The sequence below is a fragment of the Aythya ferina genome (genome assembly GCF_964211825.1).
Source record: "Aythya ferina genome assembly, contig: HAP1_SCAFFOLD_152, whole genome shotgun sequence".
NCBI lineage: Eukaryota > Metazoa > Chordata > Aves > Anseriformes > Anatidae > Aythya > Aythya ferina.
This window is the reverse complement of record NW_028181374.1, coordinates 220,847-241,068: the sequence shown is the minus strand read 5'-3', so window position 1 is coordinate 241,068 and position 20,222 is coordinate 220,847. Positions and strand designations below refer to the sequence as shown.

The following is a 20,222-nucleotide window of genomic DNA, read 5'->3' as shown; positions in this document are numbered from 1 at the left end:
TGCAAGGTTTCCTTCTCTTCTTTAGTATGGGTAGGAATCGTCACTTCGGACCTTTAGCACCTTCAGAAACACACCCAGTGCCATGCAGGTTCCTCTGCAGCTACTTCTAACAATTACTGGTGCTCCTTAGCATGGAAGTTTGACTCAAAACACTCTCCAGATTTAGCTCTTTTGACTGCCCAAGGAGCTCATCATTTTGCTTGTTGCCTTCCATTTTCCTGAACACACCGGGAACGCTGTTCAGAATCTGAATGGATCTGGTCTAAGGAATGGGAAGAAAGCAAAACCAACGATACCTTGCAGTATTCCAAATTCCAAAAAAGCAGTCTCATTTTAAAAAGGACCTCAAAAGCTTTTTTTTTTTTTTTAAACTGACATCTGCCAACATAGCAATCCAAGCGCTAAACCAACTGAAGTTGCCCCTGAAAGCCTGAATAAAAATGAGTAACTCTGGTGCACTCAGCAGGTCTGTAATAGAAGTTGGTAAGGGTTTTAGATTTCTTTTTTTTTGCTCCAGGGTGCTGGTAAAATTTTTGCATTAAGAGATTTTGAACCTTTTGTACCAAAGAATTAGAGATGCGCTACAGTGCCAGTAGCTGGGGGTCTGGAAATACACACCAACAAGTGTCATAAGCTTTGCCTTTGCTGAAGAAAGATGAATACTACAAAGAAAATCTGTCTAGTTTGTTTTACAGGCTTGTCTTTCTCAGTACGGAACAAACTGACCTCCCTGGTCTAACTTTGCAGTGCCTATTCTGCCTTTGTCCTGCAGAGACGAGCAAGAAAGGAACAAATCTATTTTTGCACCCCAAAAACGCATTAGAGGAGGATTATCACACCCACCTAAGGGTACTTCCTTGTTTGTTTATAAAGCACAAAGCATTTCTCTTGGACAGTCTCTGTTGCTGGCCTCTTTTGTGCCTTCCATTTATAATAAAGATATTAAGATGCTTACCCCTTGCTTGTTTTTTTTTTTTATTTGTTTGTTTGTTTGTTTTTGTTTTTTTTAAAGAACAGTGGAAGTGGAGAGTCGGATGACAAGCAAGAACAAACACTAGAAACTCCTTGTTCTGCCCCTGCTTTTTAATCACCCAGCATCACCCCGGCTGCAAAACAGCCTCTGCTGATTTACCTGCTTGTTAAAGCACCCCACAGGCTGCAAGTGCGGTGTGCTAGGTGTCAAGTTATATTTAACGGTGCACACGTAACCATTCATCTTCCCACAGTCGAAGCACAGAACAGCCTCTTGCTAACACAACTCATCCCTGCTGCTGCAAGAAACCTCATGGCCTGCAGGAAAACCTCAAGCTAAGAGTTCCAAAGCAAAAGCAGAAAACGCATCATTTGTACTCTTTCTATTTGAGGGAATTCTAGCTGCTAAATGCTGCCTACATCTGAGGGCACGTTCTGAGGCTGCCGGGAAGGACACTCAACACCCACTGACAGCAGGAGTGCAAAGATGCCAGCCAAGAAGGCAAAGGTTAGAGCTGAACGCTGCCTCAGCTTCCTCCAGCAGCCAGCTGGGGGTCACCTTTCACCACGCTCTCTGAGACTCGGAGCCCCGAGTTACCGCAGCCGCCACGTACAGCTGCTCCTTGCTGGCCCAAACTATTTGAACAGTCTTCAGACTTCAGGGACCTGTTTTACGACAGCCTCAAGATCAAATTCATCTGTTCCTGAAGGCGCTGATCGTCCTGCTGTTTCTGTAGCTGTCAAAGAACAATCCTGAACTGAGGCACTCGTCTGATCAAACAGTGCTTCGGCACAGATTTGTCTTTAGCTTGACACATCAAGGTGAAGAGGAATCGATTCTTGCAAGCAACCTCTCAAGCAGGGATCTAATAAGGTGACCAAAACGACAGATCTGTTGTGCAGATCTGAGCACGTCACTCTGCAGGGAATCACTTTCAAGCCTAAGATGTTTCACCCATCTCCCTGCCCCAGAGCGACACAAGGAAAGCTCTTAAGCAATTGCTAGCCTCTCCTCAGTGCTCACGAGTCCCAAATCACTAATTTTACAATATATAAACCATGGCAGCTGGCACCTAGTTGGCACACGGTGACACTGCACACGTTGGCAGTGCTGTCAGGAGCTGGAAAGTCAGGGGTGAGGGGGTTAAGGGAAAACCACACATCAGTTTAGCAACTTGGCTCCCGTAGGATACTTCCTACGGCAGGAGTTTTAGCAAAGTCCCTCCCTCAGAGGGACCTGCTGGCTAATTAAAACAGGACTTCTGCTGGAGCAGTCAGAAGGCAGCAGGGTATCAGGAGATATCCAGTGGGCATCACCGTCAGCCTGTGGCAGTTTGGGGTCCAGGTATCAGTGGTTATGCGTGGTTTTCTCTGCTTCACTTTCTCCAAAGCTGTGAAAAAATAGTTCTTTTACAGCACTGTACAGTCACACGTTACGGATGGAACCAGCTGCATCAACTTCCAGTACGACGGTGTTGGAAAAAGGTGCCTTTGGTGGTCAGGAGCACAACAGCTCTGGTGAGGTGTTATTTAAGTGTGTTCTTACATCTGAGTTTCCTCATAGCAGTATGTAGCTGAGGGGGTCCAGGTTTCCCAGGTAAGATTGATGTTTTTTCTCCTACCAAGCACCAGCTCAGTATACAAAGCTCTGTTAATAACACCCAAGCGTGTAGATGTTAAACTGAAACTGCTTTTAAACCTATTTGTTGTTACGAAAATAGCTTAATACACCATCTTCACAGGGTAAAAATTCACATGGAAGGACAAAAAAACCCAGAAGCGCTTCCTGAGCTTCAGTTTACCAACAGCACCATCGGATTTAGATCCTGGCCTGGCAGCCAGGATACAGGGTCTGTAAGCATTGCTGCGATGTGCAAGTGCCAAGGCAGGTTTCTGGCCTGCCCTGAATAAAATACCTTTTTTTTTTAATACAAACAGCGTGCCAGGTACGCTGTAATGCCAATGTGCCAGCTCAATAGAGGATGTCAAACAACAGAGGCGTTTATCCTAATTTCTGGCATGAAAACACTTTTAACAGCATTCTTTTCATGAAGAAAACCCTCTCTATCTTCTCCAATGCTCCAGGATCTGCTGCAGCTGCAGCAGCCGCGCTGGTACAACCCACATCTTTGCCAAATCTTTTCAATAATTGTGCTTTACCTCGGCAATGTTGAGGTCACTCCTCTTCCTCCTCCAGCTGAGCAAGCAGCTCGCTGGCTCTGCCACACCGCAGGTGCGGAAGCGAAAGCTGGGAACACAGGAGTCAAACTCTCAGTGCTCACAAAGCCACCAGGGCAGAGGGCTGACACAGAGGCACCCCGGATCCGCTCTCCCTCCCCGCTGCGAGGCTCGCAGCAGCCCCAACCCGAAGCACACACAATGCTTCGCATGGTGATGTCACCGCTGATTCTGAGTCCCCACGTGAGGATCTGCTTCACCACTCTCAACGTTGGTGTTGGTTTTTGATTTTTGTTTTTTTTTTTTTTTTCTTTTAAACATTCTCAGCTTATGGGAAACCATCAGGTAAACCACAGATCGCTAGGGAAGAAGGCCCACACGAGGGAAGTCCGTGCTTTTCTTCCAGGCAGTGGCACGTGCTTTAACACGCCGCGTTCGACAAAGCAGCTCTCCCCGTTTTGCTCAGTGGCAACAGGCACGACTGCAACGCACACAGGTGTAGGCAGCACCTGCAGGTCCCAAACCCTTAACCCGTTTTTAGAGAGCACCAATTTTTTAAGTAGTGCTTTTCCCTTAATCCATGACCCCTTCTTTCCTTTATTTCTATCGGGTGGCTCTCCTCCATTTTCCTCCTCAGTGTCTGAGCAGACACTGGGAATCGTTTCCGGAGGAAGGGCACGGCTGAAGCTCCTCCATCTACTCTCCGAGAAAAGAGAGTATGTTAAAGAATACATCTTTCCTTTCTTTTCCCTTTTTTAAATACAATTTCTGAAATCAATGCTGCGGCCTGGCAGCAAATACCTACGGGACTAAAGGTGATTCCTCATCCCCACTGTAACGTTGTAGTTAACCTCCCAACGAACCCATCTCCCCAGGAAGCGGCCATTTGAGATGGGAAGGGGCAGAGCAAGAGGAAGCTCTCCTTAGCCTAGCTCTTCCCCCAACACCACCTCGCCACCCAGCACCAAATTCAATTCACCTGCTCCGCCCGATCACTCGAACGGGCGTCCGACGCTGGCACACGCCGCAGCGGTGGTTCTGACGTGCCTTAAATCACCTCTCCGCAGAATATCTCGGGTCTGTACGCTCAAATAACGCAGTATTTGAGAAATAACGCCCAGAGCTCACACTCTGAGTGCAGCCCAACAGCACCGAAGCACCGGTAGGCTAAACATTCCAAACCTGGCAACAAGGCTGACCCAAGCAACAGCACGGAACCCTTCTGCACCTTCAGCGTGGACATCAGCGTAAGGAAACACAGACCTCCTCGATCCAAATTTTAAGCGAGAAACGCAAAAGGTCACCCAACCGGCTTGTTTTCAGCAAGCTAAAGGAGAAATTAAGGCGACAACCGGGTGCATCCAGAGTTAGTCAGATCCTGAAGGCAGTTCCTTGGGGGAACGGAGGAGCAACGCGCCAGATGAGGGCTGCCTTACAGCGCACCCCTTAGAGGCACTGCTACGGAAGGAAGGCAGAAGGTTGGAACTCGAAAGAACTCGCAAGGCGCCCGTTAAGGGGGAAATCTTTCATTTTTTTCTCAGCAGAACCTCCCCTCTCCCTCCCCCCTCGCCCCCCCCATGAAGGCAGACCGGGGACTCTTTGCTTCCTTAGGGAGAGGGCAGGGACGGGGCAGGGTGGTGGGACAGATGGCCAGAGGTTCGGATGGACGGACAGACAGCCGGACAGAGGGCCCAGCAAGGCCTGACGAAGGGCTCAGGAGCGGGAGGGAAGGGCAGGGCGAGGGGAAAGGCAGAGAAGTACAAATCTCTTTTTCCTTGTGATAACTTTTCTTGACCAAAAAACACGATTGTGAATGAGGCAAAATGAAAGATGTAACATGGGGACGTGCGGATACTCACGATGATGCAGCCTTCTATCCGCATGTTCACCTGCTCATAGAGCCACACCTGGATCCTCGACCTCTGCAGAACGAAGGAGGAGAGTAAGTCGGGCCACAAACACTGAGCACTTTTGTTCTCTCATGTGTTCAGAAATACCTGCTAGCCACAGCCACGACAGCTCCCAAACGCTCCGAGGAGCAACTCTCAGGGGCAGTTCCAATGTGCAATCTGACATTTGAGCGTTATACCATCGGGTGAATACTACACGTTTGGTGAAGAACACGTTTCCAGTCACAAGGGAACACCCCTGCACGCCCGGCTACACGAGGGGGAAATGCCGGGCTCCTTGTGCCCACCAGCACACCGCACAGCTCTCCATCCCCCACAAACCCGTCCCGGGACACAGCCAGGAGCCGAAAACTCACCGAGGGGAATCCCCAGACCCTCCCCACTCCCCCCACACTCCCCAAATCCCCATCCCCGCCCCCTCCCCGCGGTACTCACGTTCTGCAGGTAGCGGAAGATGAGGTTCTGGGGCGCTGCGTTAAGGGCTCAGCACGGGGACGACAGTTCCGGGCTCGGGACAAGGCCCCAAACCCCACAGCGAGGCCTCAGGGCCCCGCGACAAGGCCTCAAGGCCCGGGCCGAGCCCCCTGAGGTCCGAGCCGCCCCCCACCCACCTCCCCGGCACCCCCCAGCCGCAGGAAGGATACGATGGGCTGCACCATCACCTTCTGCACCTTCTGGCCCTGCCCGCGGTACGCCATGGCTGCTGCCGCCTCGCCGCTCCCGCTCCCAGCACCGCAGGCAGAAGAGGCGAAGGCTGATGGTAGAACAGGGCTTCTTGGGGTGAAGGGAAAGCGAGGGCAGGTGGGCGCAGTCTCTGAGCTCTCCTCCTCCTGAGTTTGCTTTTTCTCCCCCATTTCTGAGCCGCCAGAAGTCCCCGTGAAGTCCTTCGGCACGATGAAGGCCTGCGTGAGCTCCAGCAGCAGTTTCGTCGGCGGAGGTTTTCCCTGGTGGGGCCGGGGCGTCACAGCACACACACACACACACACACAGAGACGCGTGGTTTTGTCCAAACATTAAGTATTTACAACAAATTCGACAAGCGCTTTTCCTCTGCCAGCAGCAAATGCCTGAGGGCCCCCACAGCTTCACAAATCATAGCGGGAAGTGCCTACCGTGCCGCGAAAAGTTCGGAAAATAATTCAAAATTGATCTGCTAGGGGAAAAAAAACGATGGCTGGTGGCAGGGTACACAATACACCCGAATCTCAGCTCTGTCCTCCGCAGGGTCAGTGCCCACGCCCAAGTGCGATGCTGATGGCACCCGAACATTTGCTGTAGCAGGCAGCAGAGCCAGCAGCTCAGGGGAGCAACTTTTAAAACCAAGAGGCACTTAAACAACCCTTCATCGACCCTGTGACTGCGGCAGAGTCCCGACTGCTCGCCCCGGAGTCCTCACACAGGCAAAAAGCACCAACCAAAGCCTGGGGGAACTTTGGTATAGCACAAGAGAAGGGAGTGGGGGTAGTGGAGCCGCATGGCAGAGCTGCTGCTTTTCACCATTTGATCCTCCCTGATAATTGAAAGGAAGGCTGGGTGGGCTGACCCCCACCCCCATTCCTGGCAGCAAGTTTGGTCCACAACACACTGGAACAACGATTCTGCTCCCTCCCACCCCTACAGCTTCATCATCTGACACGGGTACAGTCAAAACAATGGCATACACGAGTAAAAGTCAAGAGTTGACATAGTAACTCCAGGATTTGGCTATCAACTGTCCGAGAAATCAGAACACCGAAGCTTCACAATGTGCCCAACATCGAGTTGTGCCAAGGGCAGAGGAAGGAAGAAGCTTTACATTTAAGCCTTCAGAGCATCGCTCCATCAGAAGATCGATTTGCAGCCACCATGGCGTGCCAATGGAGATCTTTCTGTGCCAAAAGAAGTGCTTTGTCCTCTCGATATCGAAGGTAACCACCTATAGTTACAGAATGGATGCACAAGACCTTAACTCTGACCAGCAGGGAAATTTAGGACAACTGAGGGCAGATCCTGCCAATTTCTACCACTTCGGACTGTGCTTTAAGTCTCATTGCAAAGCCTCAGTTAGAAAAAGGATCACCTCGGGGTATCCAACAAGAAGAACAGTTTTAATTTTTATTTTTTTTTTAATTATACCCTAGGACTACGCAGTTCAGCTGTCAATCATCTCGGAGAGTTCAAGGAGGAGGTCATCCTCGTCCTTCCCTGGGTCTAAGTCGATTTCGGCTTCCAGTCTGCCTCCTGAGATTTCCCAAAGTAGCTTCTCAAAATCTTCATCCGCAGATAAGGGCACGTTCCCTGTGGAACTCAGCCAGCGTGTCCGTGCCTCTTCTGGCTGGGAAGAAGCTGAGGTCGAGGTCTCGAGATCCATCTCCATCTGCTCCTCAAATCTTTCCGGGCTTCCAAGACGCACTTCAGGTCTTGGGAGAGCAAGAAAGAACAATCAGGATATGCCATTTCTTAACGGGAAATCCTTTTCCTGCAAACCGGCTCTTAAAACTGTAGGCAAGCCCTCCTATGCTTCAATCTTACACAGGGATTGTTATCAATCAACCCAGGGCTACATTTAGAGCCCGATGTGTTACCAGGTACATTTTTCAGTCTGGGGGTTTATCTGTGAAGCCAGGGCACCTGGAGTTGAGGTGGCATTCTTGAGGACCAAAAGGCAGAGGACACTACTCATCATCTATCACCTCACGAGGAAGTAGAACTTCACCTCATCCTCGTTCAGGTATTCAGACAACCCAAGAAGTCACCGGAAAGCTGTGCTGACTTGCAGCATTTCAAGAAAGCCTAATTAAGCAATCCTGCTAGCTGCTAGAAAGTGGTTTCAGGTGACTTATTCCTTTGATGGATTTTGGCTTCAATTATCTCAGAACCCTCATTTTTTCCCACATGTGACAGAACTTATGTTTCCCTGGGGATATACACTGATTAAGAAAAAGAACAAGTTGGGGTTGTCACCTGTTTGGGGGATTTTCTTCAAGTCTGATGGCTGGGACGTGCTCCGGCACGTCTGAAACACCCTAGAAAGCAGCAAAACAGTATTTATGACACATGGGTAAAAGATTCCTTAATAGCTTTTTCCTCCACACTGCTTCTCCTCTGGCATTGCGGAGCCGTGGCCAAAATACAAAACCAAGGTGCTCCTGAAGAAAGTTCACATTCACCTGGAGGTTACTCACGATCTGGTGTCTTTTAAGAACATGGCATTAATGGACAAAATCCCCCACACCAGAGAAATCACAGCATCAGAGTACCGGTTAAAGAGTGCCATTCATCTCATAAATACAGAAGGGTTCTACAAGCATCCTGGAGACAGCTACTGGATTTCTAAGGAAACAGAAGGCCTGCAGAACGTTTGAGTTTTCCACCTTTTCAAATAGAGGAGGGTAGAAATTTAACAAGGGATCCATCGCTGCATTAGCCCCTGGCCTTACCATGGCTGCTTTTCTGGCTGGAGGTCCCATCATGTCAGCATCAAAGGCAGTCTGTAGTTCCACAGCTGCTATGGCAGACGGGTAACTCCCAGGTGCCTTACGTTTCAGTGCCTTCTTCTTGGGGAAAGTGACTTTCCCACGCGAAGGCTTCGCAGATGTCATAAAGTTGGCTAGAGTAAAAGGAAGAGAGAACTGATACAGTCTTGCTCTGCCTCAGGAAAAATCCAGGTTCTCTTAATCATTTCCACAGTCCTTCTACACACTTAAATGCATTTGGCCAGCACAATTACACCGCCATTGCCTGGATTCTCAGGAATCTTTTCCACATAGTAAACTCTGTCTACCAACAAGCCATACAAAGGAACAAAGAAACCGAAGAGCTACAGTAAATAATAATCCAGGACAAGGGAAACCTCAGACACATAGCAATCCTAAGTGCAAGCTAGGTTCACAAATATAGACAGCTTTTATATTTAAAGTCCCGCTCCCGCTAGGAAAGGAAAAAGCAGCAGTTATAGTAGGACAAGAGTGTATGCAACTCTTGTACCAGCTTCCTCTCCCTTGCAGTGATGTCCCACAGTTAAGTTGTTCTACAAAGTCCACATTTGTAGTGTCATTTTCTAGTCTCCCGTTCCTTACCTAACATCTGGCTGGCAGGAAAAGAAACAAACTAAGAAAAAGAAAGTACACCCTTCGCTTCGTAGCACTGCGTGGCAAAATGCACCCAGCCAGAGTTACAGCATGAGAATTGTCATCTTCTGTCTGTATTTCAGAAGACAACCTAAGTAACTCTTAACCTTCAACACTTACTTTTAGCTTCCTGGCCCTGAAATTGAGCTGCCACTTTCCCTGCTGGTTCAGTATTAAAGAAGCCAGCAGTAGATTTGACAGCAGCTTCCTCCTGCCAAAGCTTCTCTTGTTGTTCTCTCTGTTGCCACTTCTCCCACCGTCTCTCTTCAAAGCTCTTCTCTGGACATTTACGAGTTCCACTCTGCCGAGTGGGCTAGAAGGAAAGAAAAGTAGTGCATGAATAGGACAAAAAAAATAAATAAAATCCGTGGAGATTTCGTTAAGAAAATCTGATCAGCAATCCCTCCAAAATGGTCTTGATGTGGAACAGCATATTAATCTCGTTCAGGTTACTGTTGGTTTTTTTTTTTGTTTGTTTGTTTGTTTGTTTTCCCATAAAATTCTGCCTGTAACAAGAGCCATGCTTTACTATGGACGCAGTCTCACATATCTGCAATATCCACTATGGCAAGCTTCTTTAAACAGCTAGGGTGTTCTGCTGTACATCTATTTATCACATTCTTTTTAAGCAGCAGAAAGTCATACAAGTTCCCCTATACAGTATCCACTGACAGATTGATTTCCTTGAACACAGAACTCTGGCCTTCTGTATTAAATCCTTCATGTCTGACAGATCAAGTCAGTAAGAACAAAAAGAATTCCCTCCACGTTAACTGTGTAGATTTCAGCTGGTGCTAACAGGGTTTCTTTCTTGCTGTGGTATAAACAGACTGATTCCAAGTTTGAGGATTACAGAGTTGTCTGGAAATGCTGCTGGCGATAGGATTTAGACTGCACTGCAGCTCCTACCAGCTGCTGAAGGGTAAGAACACACTCAAGAGGGTGGCACACGGTGAGTAACAAAACTTGTCAGAATTATCAGAAATTGTACGAATGTATGTGTGTCTTCACAGAGGACTCACCTGTACATCAGGTCCAGAGGAAAGTTTAGGAAAAGGCCGGTTCAATTCCACTGCCTTCTTTTCTTCTTTTTCAGGTGCTTTAAAAAAAGACAAAAAAAAGTGTTGTCAACGGCAGAAATAAAGAAAGCTGGGTACTTGTTTCCTTTGTGCATTTATTTCCTTGTGTCCCATGAGAGAGAGAGAGAAAGGCTACAATGTGCAAGCCATTCAGCATTTATCCATGAAGCAGATCCTGAGCAAACTGAACTTGCTCAATATGGGAAGCACCTCACTGGGGCAGGCATTAAAGCATCTTATTACATGTTAGTTTTGTGCTCCATAAAGATTTCTGCTCTGCTGGGGCAGGTCTGGGTTGTGCTGAGGGAGCTGGCACATCTCCTTCACTCTGCTGCATCCGCAGAGCTTTCTCACGCTTTATTTCTTCCAAGGTTTTAACACGCACTTCTCCTTCTGGCTTGACTTTTCCTGCCGGCTCCTTCGCCTGCCCTTTGCTGGGCCCGGACAGAGCGAGCTGCTTCTTGGACTCACCCTGAATTTTGCTCTTGCTATGGCATTCTCCTGCTTTTTTCTTCTCTTCTACCAAGCGATTATTCTTTTTTTCAGACAAGGCTTCAGAGAAAGTTTGCATGCGACCTGCACGAGCAGCTCTTGCCCCTGCGCTGGAATCTTCAGTTTTACCGTGCCCTTCAGCCTCGGCTTTGGCTTGAGTTTCGCGTCTCTGAAGAGCTTTCTCACGACGGATTTCCTCCAGTGTTTTCACATGGATCTCTCCCATCGGCTTAGCAGCCTTCCCTGTCATCATCAAGAAATGAGGAGAAGCACCAACATTTAAAGAGAGTCCAGCAATATTTTAAGTCTCCAAAATTTGTCAGAGCACTAAGGAAAACTCATCTTGAGCGTTCCCAATAAATCATCTTAGAACAATATCCTTAGAACAACATTCTCCTCCTCCTCTGAGCCACTTGTATTTTGAAGACCAGCCCTATCCAGAGAGAACTGCTACACAGAAATGCTGCTTTACTTTATTACTTTTTCAGACTGCATTTCAAATTCCTGCTCCTGGCAGTGGTTCTATTCTAATTGTACGTAACGGTTCACAGAAGCAGCTAAAAACCTCGACAAGGCACAAGTAGAAAATAAACACACACCTAGAGACAGAGTTCTGATAGTGGCTTTCAGAAGAGCTTCAGCACTCAACCAAGAGGCGTCAGTTCTTTGTTTTCGTTTAAATTAGTTTGTAGGGATGTATGAAAGCAGTCCAAGTTCGTGGAAAGGACGGAGGAGAAAGCATATTTAAGATCTAGCTGTTACCTCTCTCAGTACTGGTCTGTTTAGGAGGTAATCCCAGCCTGTCCTTCAGAGACTTGGGAACTCGAACTGCAAAACAGAAAAAGAACGAATTAGGGAGGCTGCATAATGTCAACTTCAGGTTCACATTTCAAAACAAGACAGGAAAGGTAGCTTTGAATCCCAGTGATTACGACCTCAGCCAACATGCAAAAAGAAACATCACTGGAAAAGGACAAACAGAAAGACTAAATACGAAACCCAGGAATCCAATCCAGATGCCCGTTTAGTACCTGTCTCTCTCTTGGGTGCTTTGTCAGCATTTCCCGGAGCCTCTACCTTCTTCCCCAGCCTTTCAGCAAGGCTGCGCTTCACTGGAAGGCTGCCTACATCATCTTCAGAGAAAACAAGGAATATTGTAAGAACTTTTCTTTGCAGGAAGGTTTGAGAACAGTTAACAATAAGCTTCTCTTTTTCAAGCATATTTTCATAGAATTGCCTTTCAGCTGCTAAATGATTTTTTTTTTTTTTTTTCCGTTTCTGCCGTCAACACAGATCTCCACTGCAATGTATTTTCCTTTCATACATCACAAATACTCTTTAATGCAGTCATATATAGAAGGCAGCACCTACGTAACAGCTCGTAAAAAGTTCTCACCCGCGGAGGCTTTCCGTTTTCCTTGTCTATCAGCAAGATCTACTCGAACCACAGGTTCCTCCCCTAAAACAAAAGGGAATTTTTTTTTCTATTTCACAGAAACCAGTAGACAACAGAAATATTATCCTGTTAGCCCATGTCCAAAAAACCCTAGTCAGACACTGTTTTGACAGCTAGACCACACAAACTCATATTTTAACTATAATTAACATGGAAAAAAAATATTAATAGTCTCAGTGCTTGCTTCAAATTCCAGCTGAGATAGTAGAGAGTGAATCTGAGTCTGCTTGACACCTATACTTTGTGCAGAACAAAGCTGCATAAGCAAGCAGAATATTCTTAGGTGCAAATGCTGAGAAATACTCCTTTCTAAGGTGAATGTCTACGAGTAAAAGTACTTCCACACTTTTTTCCCTTTAAAAGGCATTTGCACAGCTCTAAACAATTTATACACAAACACCTGTCATACTGTGTCCACACCTGCCACTGTACGCCTCTTTAATGCTTCAGAAATTGCTTCTTATATAGCACTGGCTTCTACAGCTCGCTCTTCTCGTTACTCTTCTGTTTTTCAGTTACCCCCCTATTGGCATACTGACACTTTTTTTTTTCTCCTGCCACTGCGCTTAACCTGAGCACCAAATCTTTCCAGTACAACCAGGGACTTTAAGCATAAAAGCACGTTTTGAACAGAAGGCAGCACCAGAAGGCTAACATGGGTGAATTGTTTTAATTATTGCTTAACCCTCCAGTTTAGGAGTAATGAAATCAAAACAAAAGCATTCATTATTACCTTTCTTGGAAGACACTGTCACAGTTCTCACCACTGTCCGGACATTTTCCTCTTCTGGAGCAGGAAAAATCATAGAATCAACGGGACGAAGAGAAGATCTTGAAGAACCTTCTGTTCAGAGCAACCAAAACATAAGGAAGTTTACCCAACATAAAAAACTATCACAAAGAACAAAAAACTTTAAATGATTTGTTACTGTCAAAAATACAGCAAGCAGAGCATGTAAAGAAGAGAGGTGACTAATTTGCCTCTGGTTGCCCTTTGGACTCCCATTTAGAATACCAGCTGGCTGAGAATCAGGTTGCTTTATGCCCCCAGCTAAAAATGGAAGTCTGTCCCTCAAGCAGCTCCCAGTCACCATCACCTGCCGTGAACAGGGTAAGAAAGTAGGCAATATTAACTCACCACCGTGTCTCTTATTTTTTTCCTTCATCTTCTGCCATTTGATTTCCTCAAGTGTTTTTATTCCAAAATTCAGATTGCCCTCTGAAAACAGGAAACAGTTCATGAGACAGGCTTAGAGGCACTCACTGAGGACCACAGATCCTCAGGCTTCTTAGCGCTCAGGAACTTTCTGAAGTATTTCGAATAAAGCCTGTCAACACTCCTCACAAGTGAAAGAGCCATAGAACCAATGGCATTTTGCCCCTCCTTTCATCCTTCAGGGTTCAAAATGTAGTTTTAATTTTAATCCATTTACACAATATTAGATCCCTCTATCGTTAGATATGGCTTATCAACAGTGGTTGCAAGGCTGCACGTGCAGCCATTTAAACTCCATGCTGTGGCCCTGTTTTGTTCTCCAAAAGTAAAGAAAAGGAGTTCACCTTTCTGACCCAATGGGCACATGATGGTATTAATGGCAGAAATGAGATCATGGAAATAACCGACTCCATTCAGCACCCCTACATTTTGTTGTGTTTTTACACCACGCTGCTTTTGACTTAACTGTCAAGTTCTTCTGATTTATCCTACTAAGGTGCTGGCATACCTTGTTTAGTAGTAATAGAACTGCCTTTCCGAGTGGAAATCACCCGTAATCCATTTTTGCCTTCCGCAGCTGGATGCTGGACGGGAGTTTTAGTTTCTTCTCCTTCCTCAGAAAGTTGGTCTGAAGGGGAAAAATCGATTCAGTTATGCATAGACCAGGTTGGTCATGATTACGTAGCTCATGCAGTGACACTTCAGCCCATGGTTCATACAAAAAACTTTGTTGCTGTTTTGTTTTTTTTTGTTTGTTTGTTTGTTTGTTTGATTGTTTTTAAACAGCTACACTGACCTGATGAACTCCTAAGTAGAATACACTAGGACAAAACATCTAGGACTCTAGATTCTCTCTGCAGCTTTAACTACTACACAACACATTGCTCTTCAGACAGAAAAAAGAAATTTCCTTCCTAGTTTCACATAGAATTTTACAGAAAAGACCAGCTAAAGCCAGGAGTGGTTCTAAGCTTTCCTCCAACGTTTCAGCTTCTGTCCACTGACTGCCAGACAAAGCCACCAGGGACCTGGCCAGACTGCCTGCCCTATCGCTAGTCAGACCTCAGGTCATCTGTGATTTATACACTCATTTACAGCACAGATTCCTTCCAAGAACCAAAGATTTAACACATTCATTTACAGCACAAATTCCTTCAAGAACCAAAGATTTAACACATTCATTTACAGCACAAATTCCTTCAAGAACCAAAGATTTAACACATTCATTTACAGCACAAATTCCTTCAAGAAACAAAGATTTACACAATCATTTACAGCACAAATTCCTTCCAAGAACCAAAACATGCTCACCATCATCATCTTCATCATCATCTGCAGCATTGATTAACACTGGAGGGTGTGTAGGGCTTGGGACATTTTCAGAGTTTTCCACTTTCGTCACCCCCTTAGCTGTGGAGAGGGATTTGACTGGACAGAAAGTTTGTTTTGCTGCAGTGACATCTGAGCCACTTTCAGATCATCGTCCGCGCACTCAGGCGGACTTGGCAGTGTAGCTAGAGGAAGAGGAGGATCATCGGTAATATGGCAGTTTAAAACTTTGACCACAATGCAAAGAGATGGTAGCAAAGGCAGATAACCCGCACAGACAACGAATTCAGCATCTCCTTTTGCCCATCCCATCACTGCTTACACCGTGAACAATGATTTCCCTTCCAACAACAACACATCTCCCTACCACCCAGCAAAAGCGGAAACAACAGGAAGCAAACTGCAAGGCAAACATCACACAAAGCAAAGAGAAGCTGAGCACGAAAGCAGAAAACAAACACCAGCAGTACACTCGGTGCAGTACACCTATGACTGCAGACCTTTTCCTGCCCTCACAAATGAACAGTTACCTGACGCCCCCTACAGGATTGGCACCCACTAAGTAATACTCAAAATTAATTCTTCAGCGCTTAAAGAAAAAGGACCTAAACTCACTCTTGCTTGGTGGTAAGAATTGTCCATCGATGTAACGTCCCTTTGCATGATGAAAAGCACAGTTGGCTTTCTGACAGCCTCCCGGCTGCTTCTCCCAGTAGCAAGGAATCTCACTGCGCTTTTTCTGAAGACAGAAAGAAAGAAAAGCTCGTGATAACATGCACCTGAGGCTTGCAAAGAGATGCACAGCTCCAGATCGTGACAGCTGTCACAACACAGTGCTGAAACAGCATTCCAAAGGTCAGTTTCTCAGTTAAGTGTAGTATTTCTGGGCATATTCACAAAGTTTGCATAAGCTGTAACCACTATGCACATTTAGTTTGGTCATCACTCAGTTTGAGAAGACAGGCACTCTCAGACATCACTTGAGGGTGGCTTAAACTAATACACCTAGGATTATACTAGGATTATTCAGAGGGAAAAAGAACATCTGAAATTGCCTAGGTTAACCCTGTCTAGAACTACTTCTTGGAGACTTAGTTCTGCTGCACCTTTAACTTTCCCCACTTCCTACCCCAGGCAGCTACAACAGCGTTATCTGAAGGACTGTGGGTCAGAAGACACCTGATAGTTCATTATCAAGCCTGCTCCCATGAGGATAGAACAGCCTGTTTATTACCCCCCTGCTCCAGCACGTTTTAGCAGTCTATTTAACAGCTATTCTGCATCTCTTGAGAAAACTGTCAGCATCTAATAAAAAAAAATAAACAAATATCTTGCTAAGACATACCTAAGGCATTGATTTTATTTCCCTCTGCTTCCTCCCACCCCCTCTCTTGGTAACAGAAACCAGTATGATTTTGAAGCAAACAAATCTATCCTGCAAAAGCGCAATCAGTACACCTACGGCACTGAAAAATGCTTTTGTGGATTTATTTTGAGAACACATTGTTAGGCACTCACGTCAATTTCCATGTGTCTGAATCGGCAGACATTCCTGAAACAACGACCCTCCTGCCACAGCTTGCAGACCGTCTCATTGCCCAGAGCAGCTTCGCAGTGGCGGTAGGCACATTTGTCTCCCTGGAACCAAAAGGAAACCAACAAGGAAAATAGAGTACAGCCTCAAAAATGGCCATGCTGCTGCCTAATGGTGCTACAACTGAATTCACAATCTATCTGGTTCTCAAGTTAACCAAAGACCAGTGTGCTTCCTCCTCCTAATCTACTCCTTCCTGAAAAAAAGGGGGAAAAAAAGCAAAGCAAAGGAAAGCCAGCCATACCTTGCTACAGGTAGAATAGAAATAGAAGTAGCAATCGTCTCCTTGTTTAGACATGCCGACGAGTTCTGCTAACAAGCTCGGGTTCTCTCCACAGGGACTTCCTCTGCTCTTGGAGAGAGCTGTCTTCACCCTTGCTTGGGCTGAAAGTCTTCTACTGGCTTGTGATCAGTGAAATCTTCTTTTTAAAAGTAACCCGAAAGAAAGTAACAAGTGAAAAATAATGAGGAACAAACATTTTTCCAGCTTTCTTCAGTTAATCAAATCAAGTTATCAGTCTCTCAAAGAGAGCAAAGCCTTGAAATCAGCTGTTACATGAACTAACTAAATATTAAAGTTCTGTAAAGCTGCCAGGAGCTTTGTCAGCAAGCGTTCTCTTCCACATCCTCAATAATATGACCTGGAGCACATCTGGAAGCCTGAAAACGGAGTCACTCCTTAAAAAACCACCTGATGATACATGCAAGTCAATAATCAACTATGGCTACAAATAACTTCTCTAGAACACAGTTAGGACGCATTAAACAGCACGTTCCAGGCCCTGTGGGTCTTCGATTTCACCTACCTGGACAACCTCAGCAAAGTTATCGATCTTCAAAGGCTTCCAGTTAACTGCTCCTGTAGGCCGAACCAAGACTGAATCCGTGAATTAATAATAAAGGGGTAGGAAGAATTTTCCTCCTCACTTTGCCAAGGGAACCTCTCATCCACAATTCAAACATAGGATGCGCTTTTAAACAGCTTATAACTAAGAGAGGAAGCAAGTCCATTTGAATGCTCTCTCAGACTGGATGCAGCCACGGTTAGTTAGCTCTTCAAAAAAATAAAAAACAAAAACCAAAACAAAACAAAAACAAAAAAAAAAACAGCGCATTTAGAGATGAACTCGTGATTCAAAGTGGCTGCAAAAATGAGGCTCCATCTTCCACAGCCGGACAATTTAACTTTTTTTTTCTTTTTTTTTTTTTTAATTTAAAATTCAGCATGTTCCAATCTCTGGTCTTCAAGATTTCTTCACCTATTAAGAAAACACAAAAACCTTTCCCCGTCTTTATTACCTGTACAGCAAAAAACATACCAGTGCATCTAAATCCACAGATGTGCATACGCATACACACATCTGTGTTTATACACACACGAGGAGGGAGTGAGAGAAAGTTAGCGAGAGCGACACTGAAAATCAGAATTTTTGCCTTTTCGACACAGAGAGCGCGTAAAAATTCTCTCATTTTGAGGGAACTAGAAAAAAATGGAGGCTCTGCAAAAGATTTTGATGAGTATGCCTTCGAGGCCGATGCTTTGTAACATGAGGGATCTGGGGGCCAGCACACAAATATGCATACGGATGTACATGCATACAGGATAAACATATCTATACACACAAGCGTGCACAGTAGATGTTGTATGATCTCCATATCGAGAACAACTCGTAGCCCTGATCAGACATGTAGAGTTGCAATCAATTAACAGCAGCAAGACAGCAGATCAAGGGTACAGCAAGCTTTGAGAGGCAGGGGAATGCTCACTTTGCCAGTGGCACGGCTGCATGATACCAAGGATTTTGAATTACTTTGATTTTTTGGAAGCAATTTGGTTTTTCTTTCTGCGCTGTAGCTGTGGTGGTTTTACCGTGCTGAGCAGCTAAACCCCACAACCGCTCTCTCACTCCCCCTCCTTTAGATGAGGAGGGGGAGAAGTAAAGCAAAGAACAACTCACGGGTTGAGATAAGGATAATTTAATTAAAGGGAAAAAATTATAATAATTAAATAAAGACTACCATGAACTAAACAATTTAACTAAGGGGAAATAAAAAGGGAAAGGGGAAAAGGAAAAATAAAAAGAAGGGAGGAAAACAAACAAACAAAATAAATGAAGGCTATATGGAAGTGCAGAGGAAAGAAATTACTCTCTACTTCCCACAAATGAGCCATGATTGACCACGTCCTTGAAGCAAGGCCTCAACGCACGCAGCCGGTGTTCGAGAGGAGGACCGACGTTTTCCCAACGAGAGCCCACCCCTCCCCTCTTCTTCCTGTTTCCACCTTTTATTGCTGAGTGGGACATCACATGGTATGGAATATCCCTTTGATTGGTTTAGGTCAGCTGCCCTAGTGATGTTTCTCTCCTCACCTTTTTGCCCACCCCCTAGGAGGGTTAGAGAAAGGCCCAATGCTGTGCCACTGCTGCTCAGCAGTACACACAACACTGGTGTGATAACACTGCTGTTCCAGCTACAAGTACAGAGTACGGCACTGTATGGGCTGCTGCAGGGAAAGTAAACATTCCAGCCAGACCCAGTACAGTAGCAAATACCACAGGTTTGCCATCACGTGCTGTTCCCTAATCCATATATCCATCATCAGCCATTGCTGCAGGATCATGAAAGGTTAGAGAAGACGACTTAGGTCCAATTTAACAGCCAATGAGTTTTCGATGAGCAGAGCTGCAACAGATTTTATTTCGCCACAAGCATTTTTTTTTCTTTTTTTCTGATATGAAGTCAGAAATTTTGATTTTTTTTTTTTTTAAAGACACTAAATGTCACAAAACCTGCAACCAGACCAGATAAAGTTCAATTCAGAGTGATTCTGAATCCTTTCATTAAAACGCTGCACATTTCTGTGCAAATTATTTCTGACTCTTCTGGACAAAAGTGGATGAAATAGTTCTTACAAATTAATAATAAAAGGTTGGAAGCTTTTACTCACACAAACACTAGTGAATTTTCCAGGAAATATTGTTTTGGCAGGGAATTTTCCCAAATCTAAAATAAAGAGAGGAAAAGTTGGGTTCTCATATTAGTTACTGCTTTTGACTGCTGGACAAAGGGAATAAAAACAGTAGTCAAGTGCAAGGTTTCCTTCTCTTCTTTAGTATGGATAGGAATCGTCACTTCGGACCTTTAGCACCTTCAGAAACACACCCAGTGCCATGCAGGTTCCTCTGCAGCTACTTCTAACAATTACTGGTGCTCCTTAGCATGGAAGTTTGACTCAAAACACTCTCCAGATTTAGCTCTTTTGACTGCCCAAGGAGCTCATCATTTTGCTTGTTGCCTTCCATTTTCCTGAACACACCGGGAACGCTGTTCAGAATCTGAATGGATCTGGTCTAAGGAATGGGAAGAAAGCAAAACCAACGATACCTTGCAGTATTCCAAATTCCAAAAAAGCAGTCTCATTTTAAAAAGGACCTCAAAAGCTTTTTTTTTTTTTAAACTGACATCTGCCAACATAGCAATCCAAGCGCTAAACCAACTGAAGTTGCCCCTGAAAGCCTGAATAAAAATGAGTAACTCTGGTGCACTCAGCAGGTCTGTAATAGAAGTTGGTAAGGGTTTTAGATTTCTTTTTTTTTTGCTCCAGGGTGCTGGTAAAATTTTTGCATTAAGAGATTTTGAACCTTTTGTACCAAAGAATTAGAGATGCGCTACAGTGCCAGTAGCTGGGGGTCTGGAAATACACACCAACAAGTGTCATAAGCTTTGCCTTTGCTGAAGGAAGATGAATAGTACAAAGAAAATCTGTCTAGTTTGTTTTACAGGCTTGTCTTTCTCAGTACGGAACAAACTGACCTCCCTGGTCTAACTTTGCAGTGCCTATTCTGCCTTTGTCCTGCAGAGAAGAGCAAGAAAGGAACAAATCT

The 20,222-nt window shown here is 45.3% G+C and overlaps 1 protein-coding gene and 1 pseudogene across 2 annotated transcripts; both read right to left on the bottom strand.

The window, feature by feature from the left end:
* Positions 1–10,474: 10,474 nt before the first annotated feature.
* LOC311428826 (zinc finger CCCH domain-containing protein 11A pseudogene) lies at positions 10,475–12,152 on the bottom strand (annotated as a pseudogene). The gene is made up of 4 exons (XR_014698906.1): positions 12,137–12,152; positions 11,772–11,873; positions 11,503–11,568; positions 10,475–10,983 (listed from the first exon to the last, which is right to left on the bottom strand). The product of XR_014698906.1 is annotated as a zinc finger CCCH domain-containing protein 11A pseudogene (transcript).
* Positions 12,153–13,919: 1,767 nt separating this feature from the next.
* LOC311428824 (zinc finger CCCH domain-containing protein 11A-like) lies at positions 13,920–17,194 on the bottom strand. The gene is made up of 6 exons (XM_084540091.1): positions 17,142–17,194; positions 16,580–16,757; positions 16,260–16,379; positions 15,357–15,480; positions 14,724–14,926; positions 13,920–14,040 (listed from the first exon to the last, which is right to left on the bottom strand). The coding sequence occupies exons 2-5, from the start codon at positions 16,631–16,633 to the stop codon at positions 14,811–14,813; spliced, it is 414 nt and encodes a 137-aa protein (XP_084396217.1). The 5' UTR covers positions 16,634–16,757; positions 17,142–17,194; the 3' UTR covers positions 13,920–14,040; positions 14,724–14,810.
* Between the last annotated feature and the right edge of the window lie 3,028 nt (positions 17,195–20,222).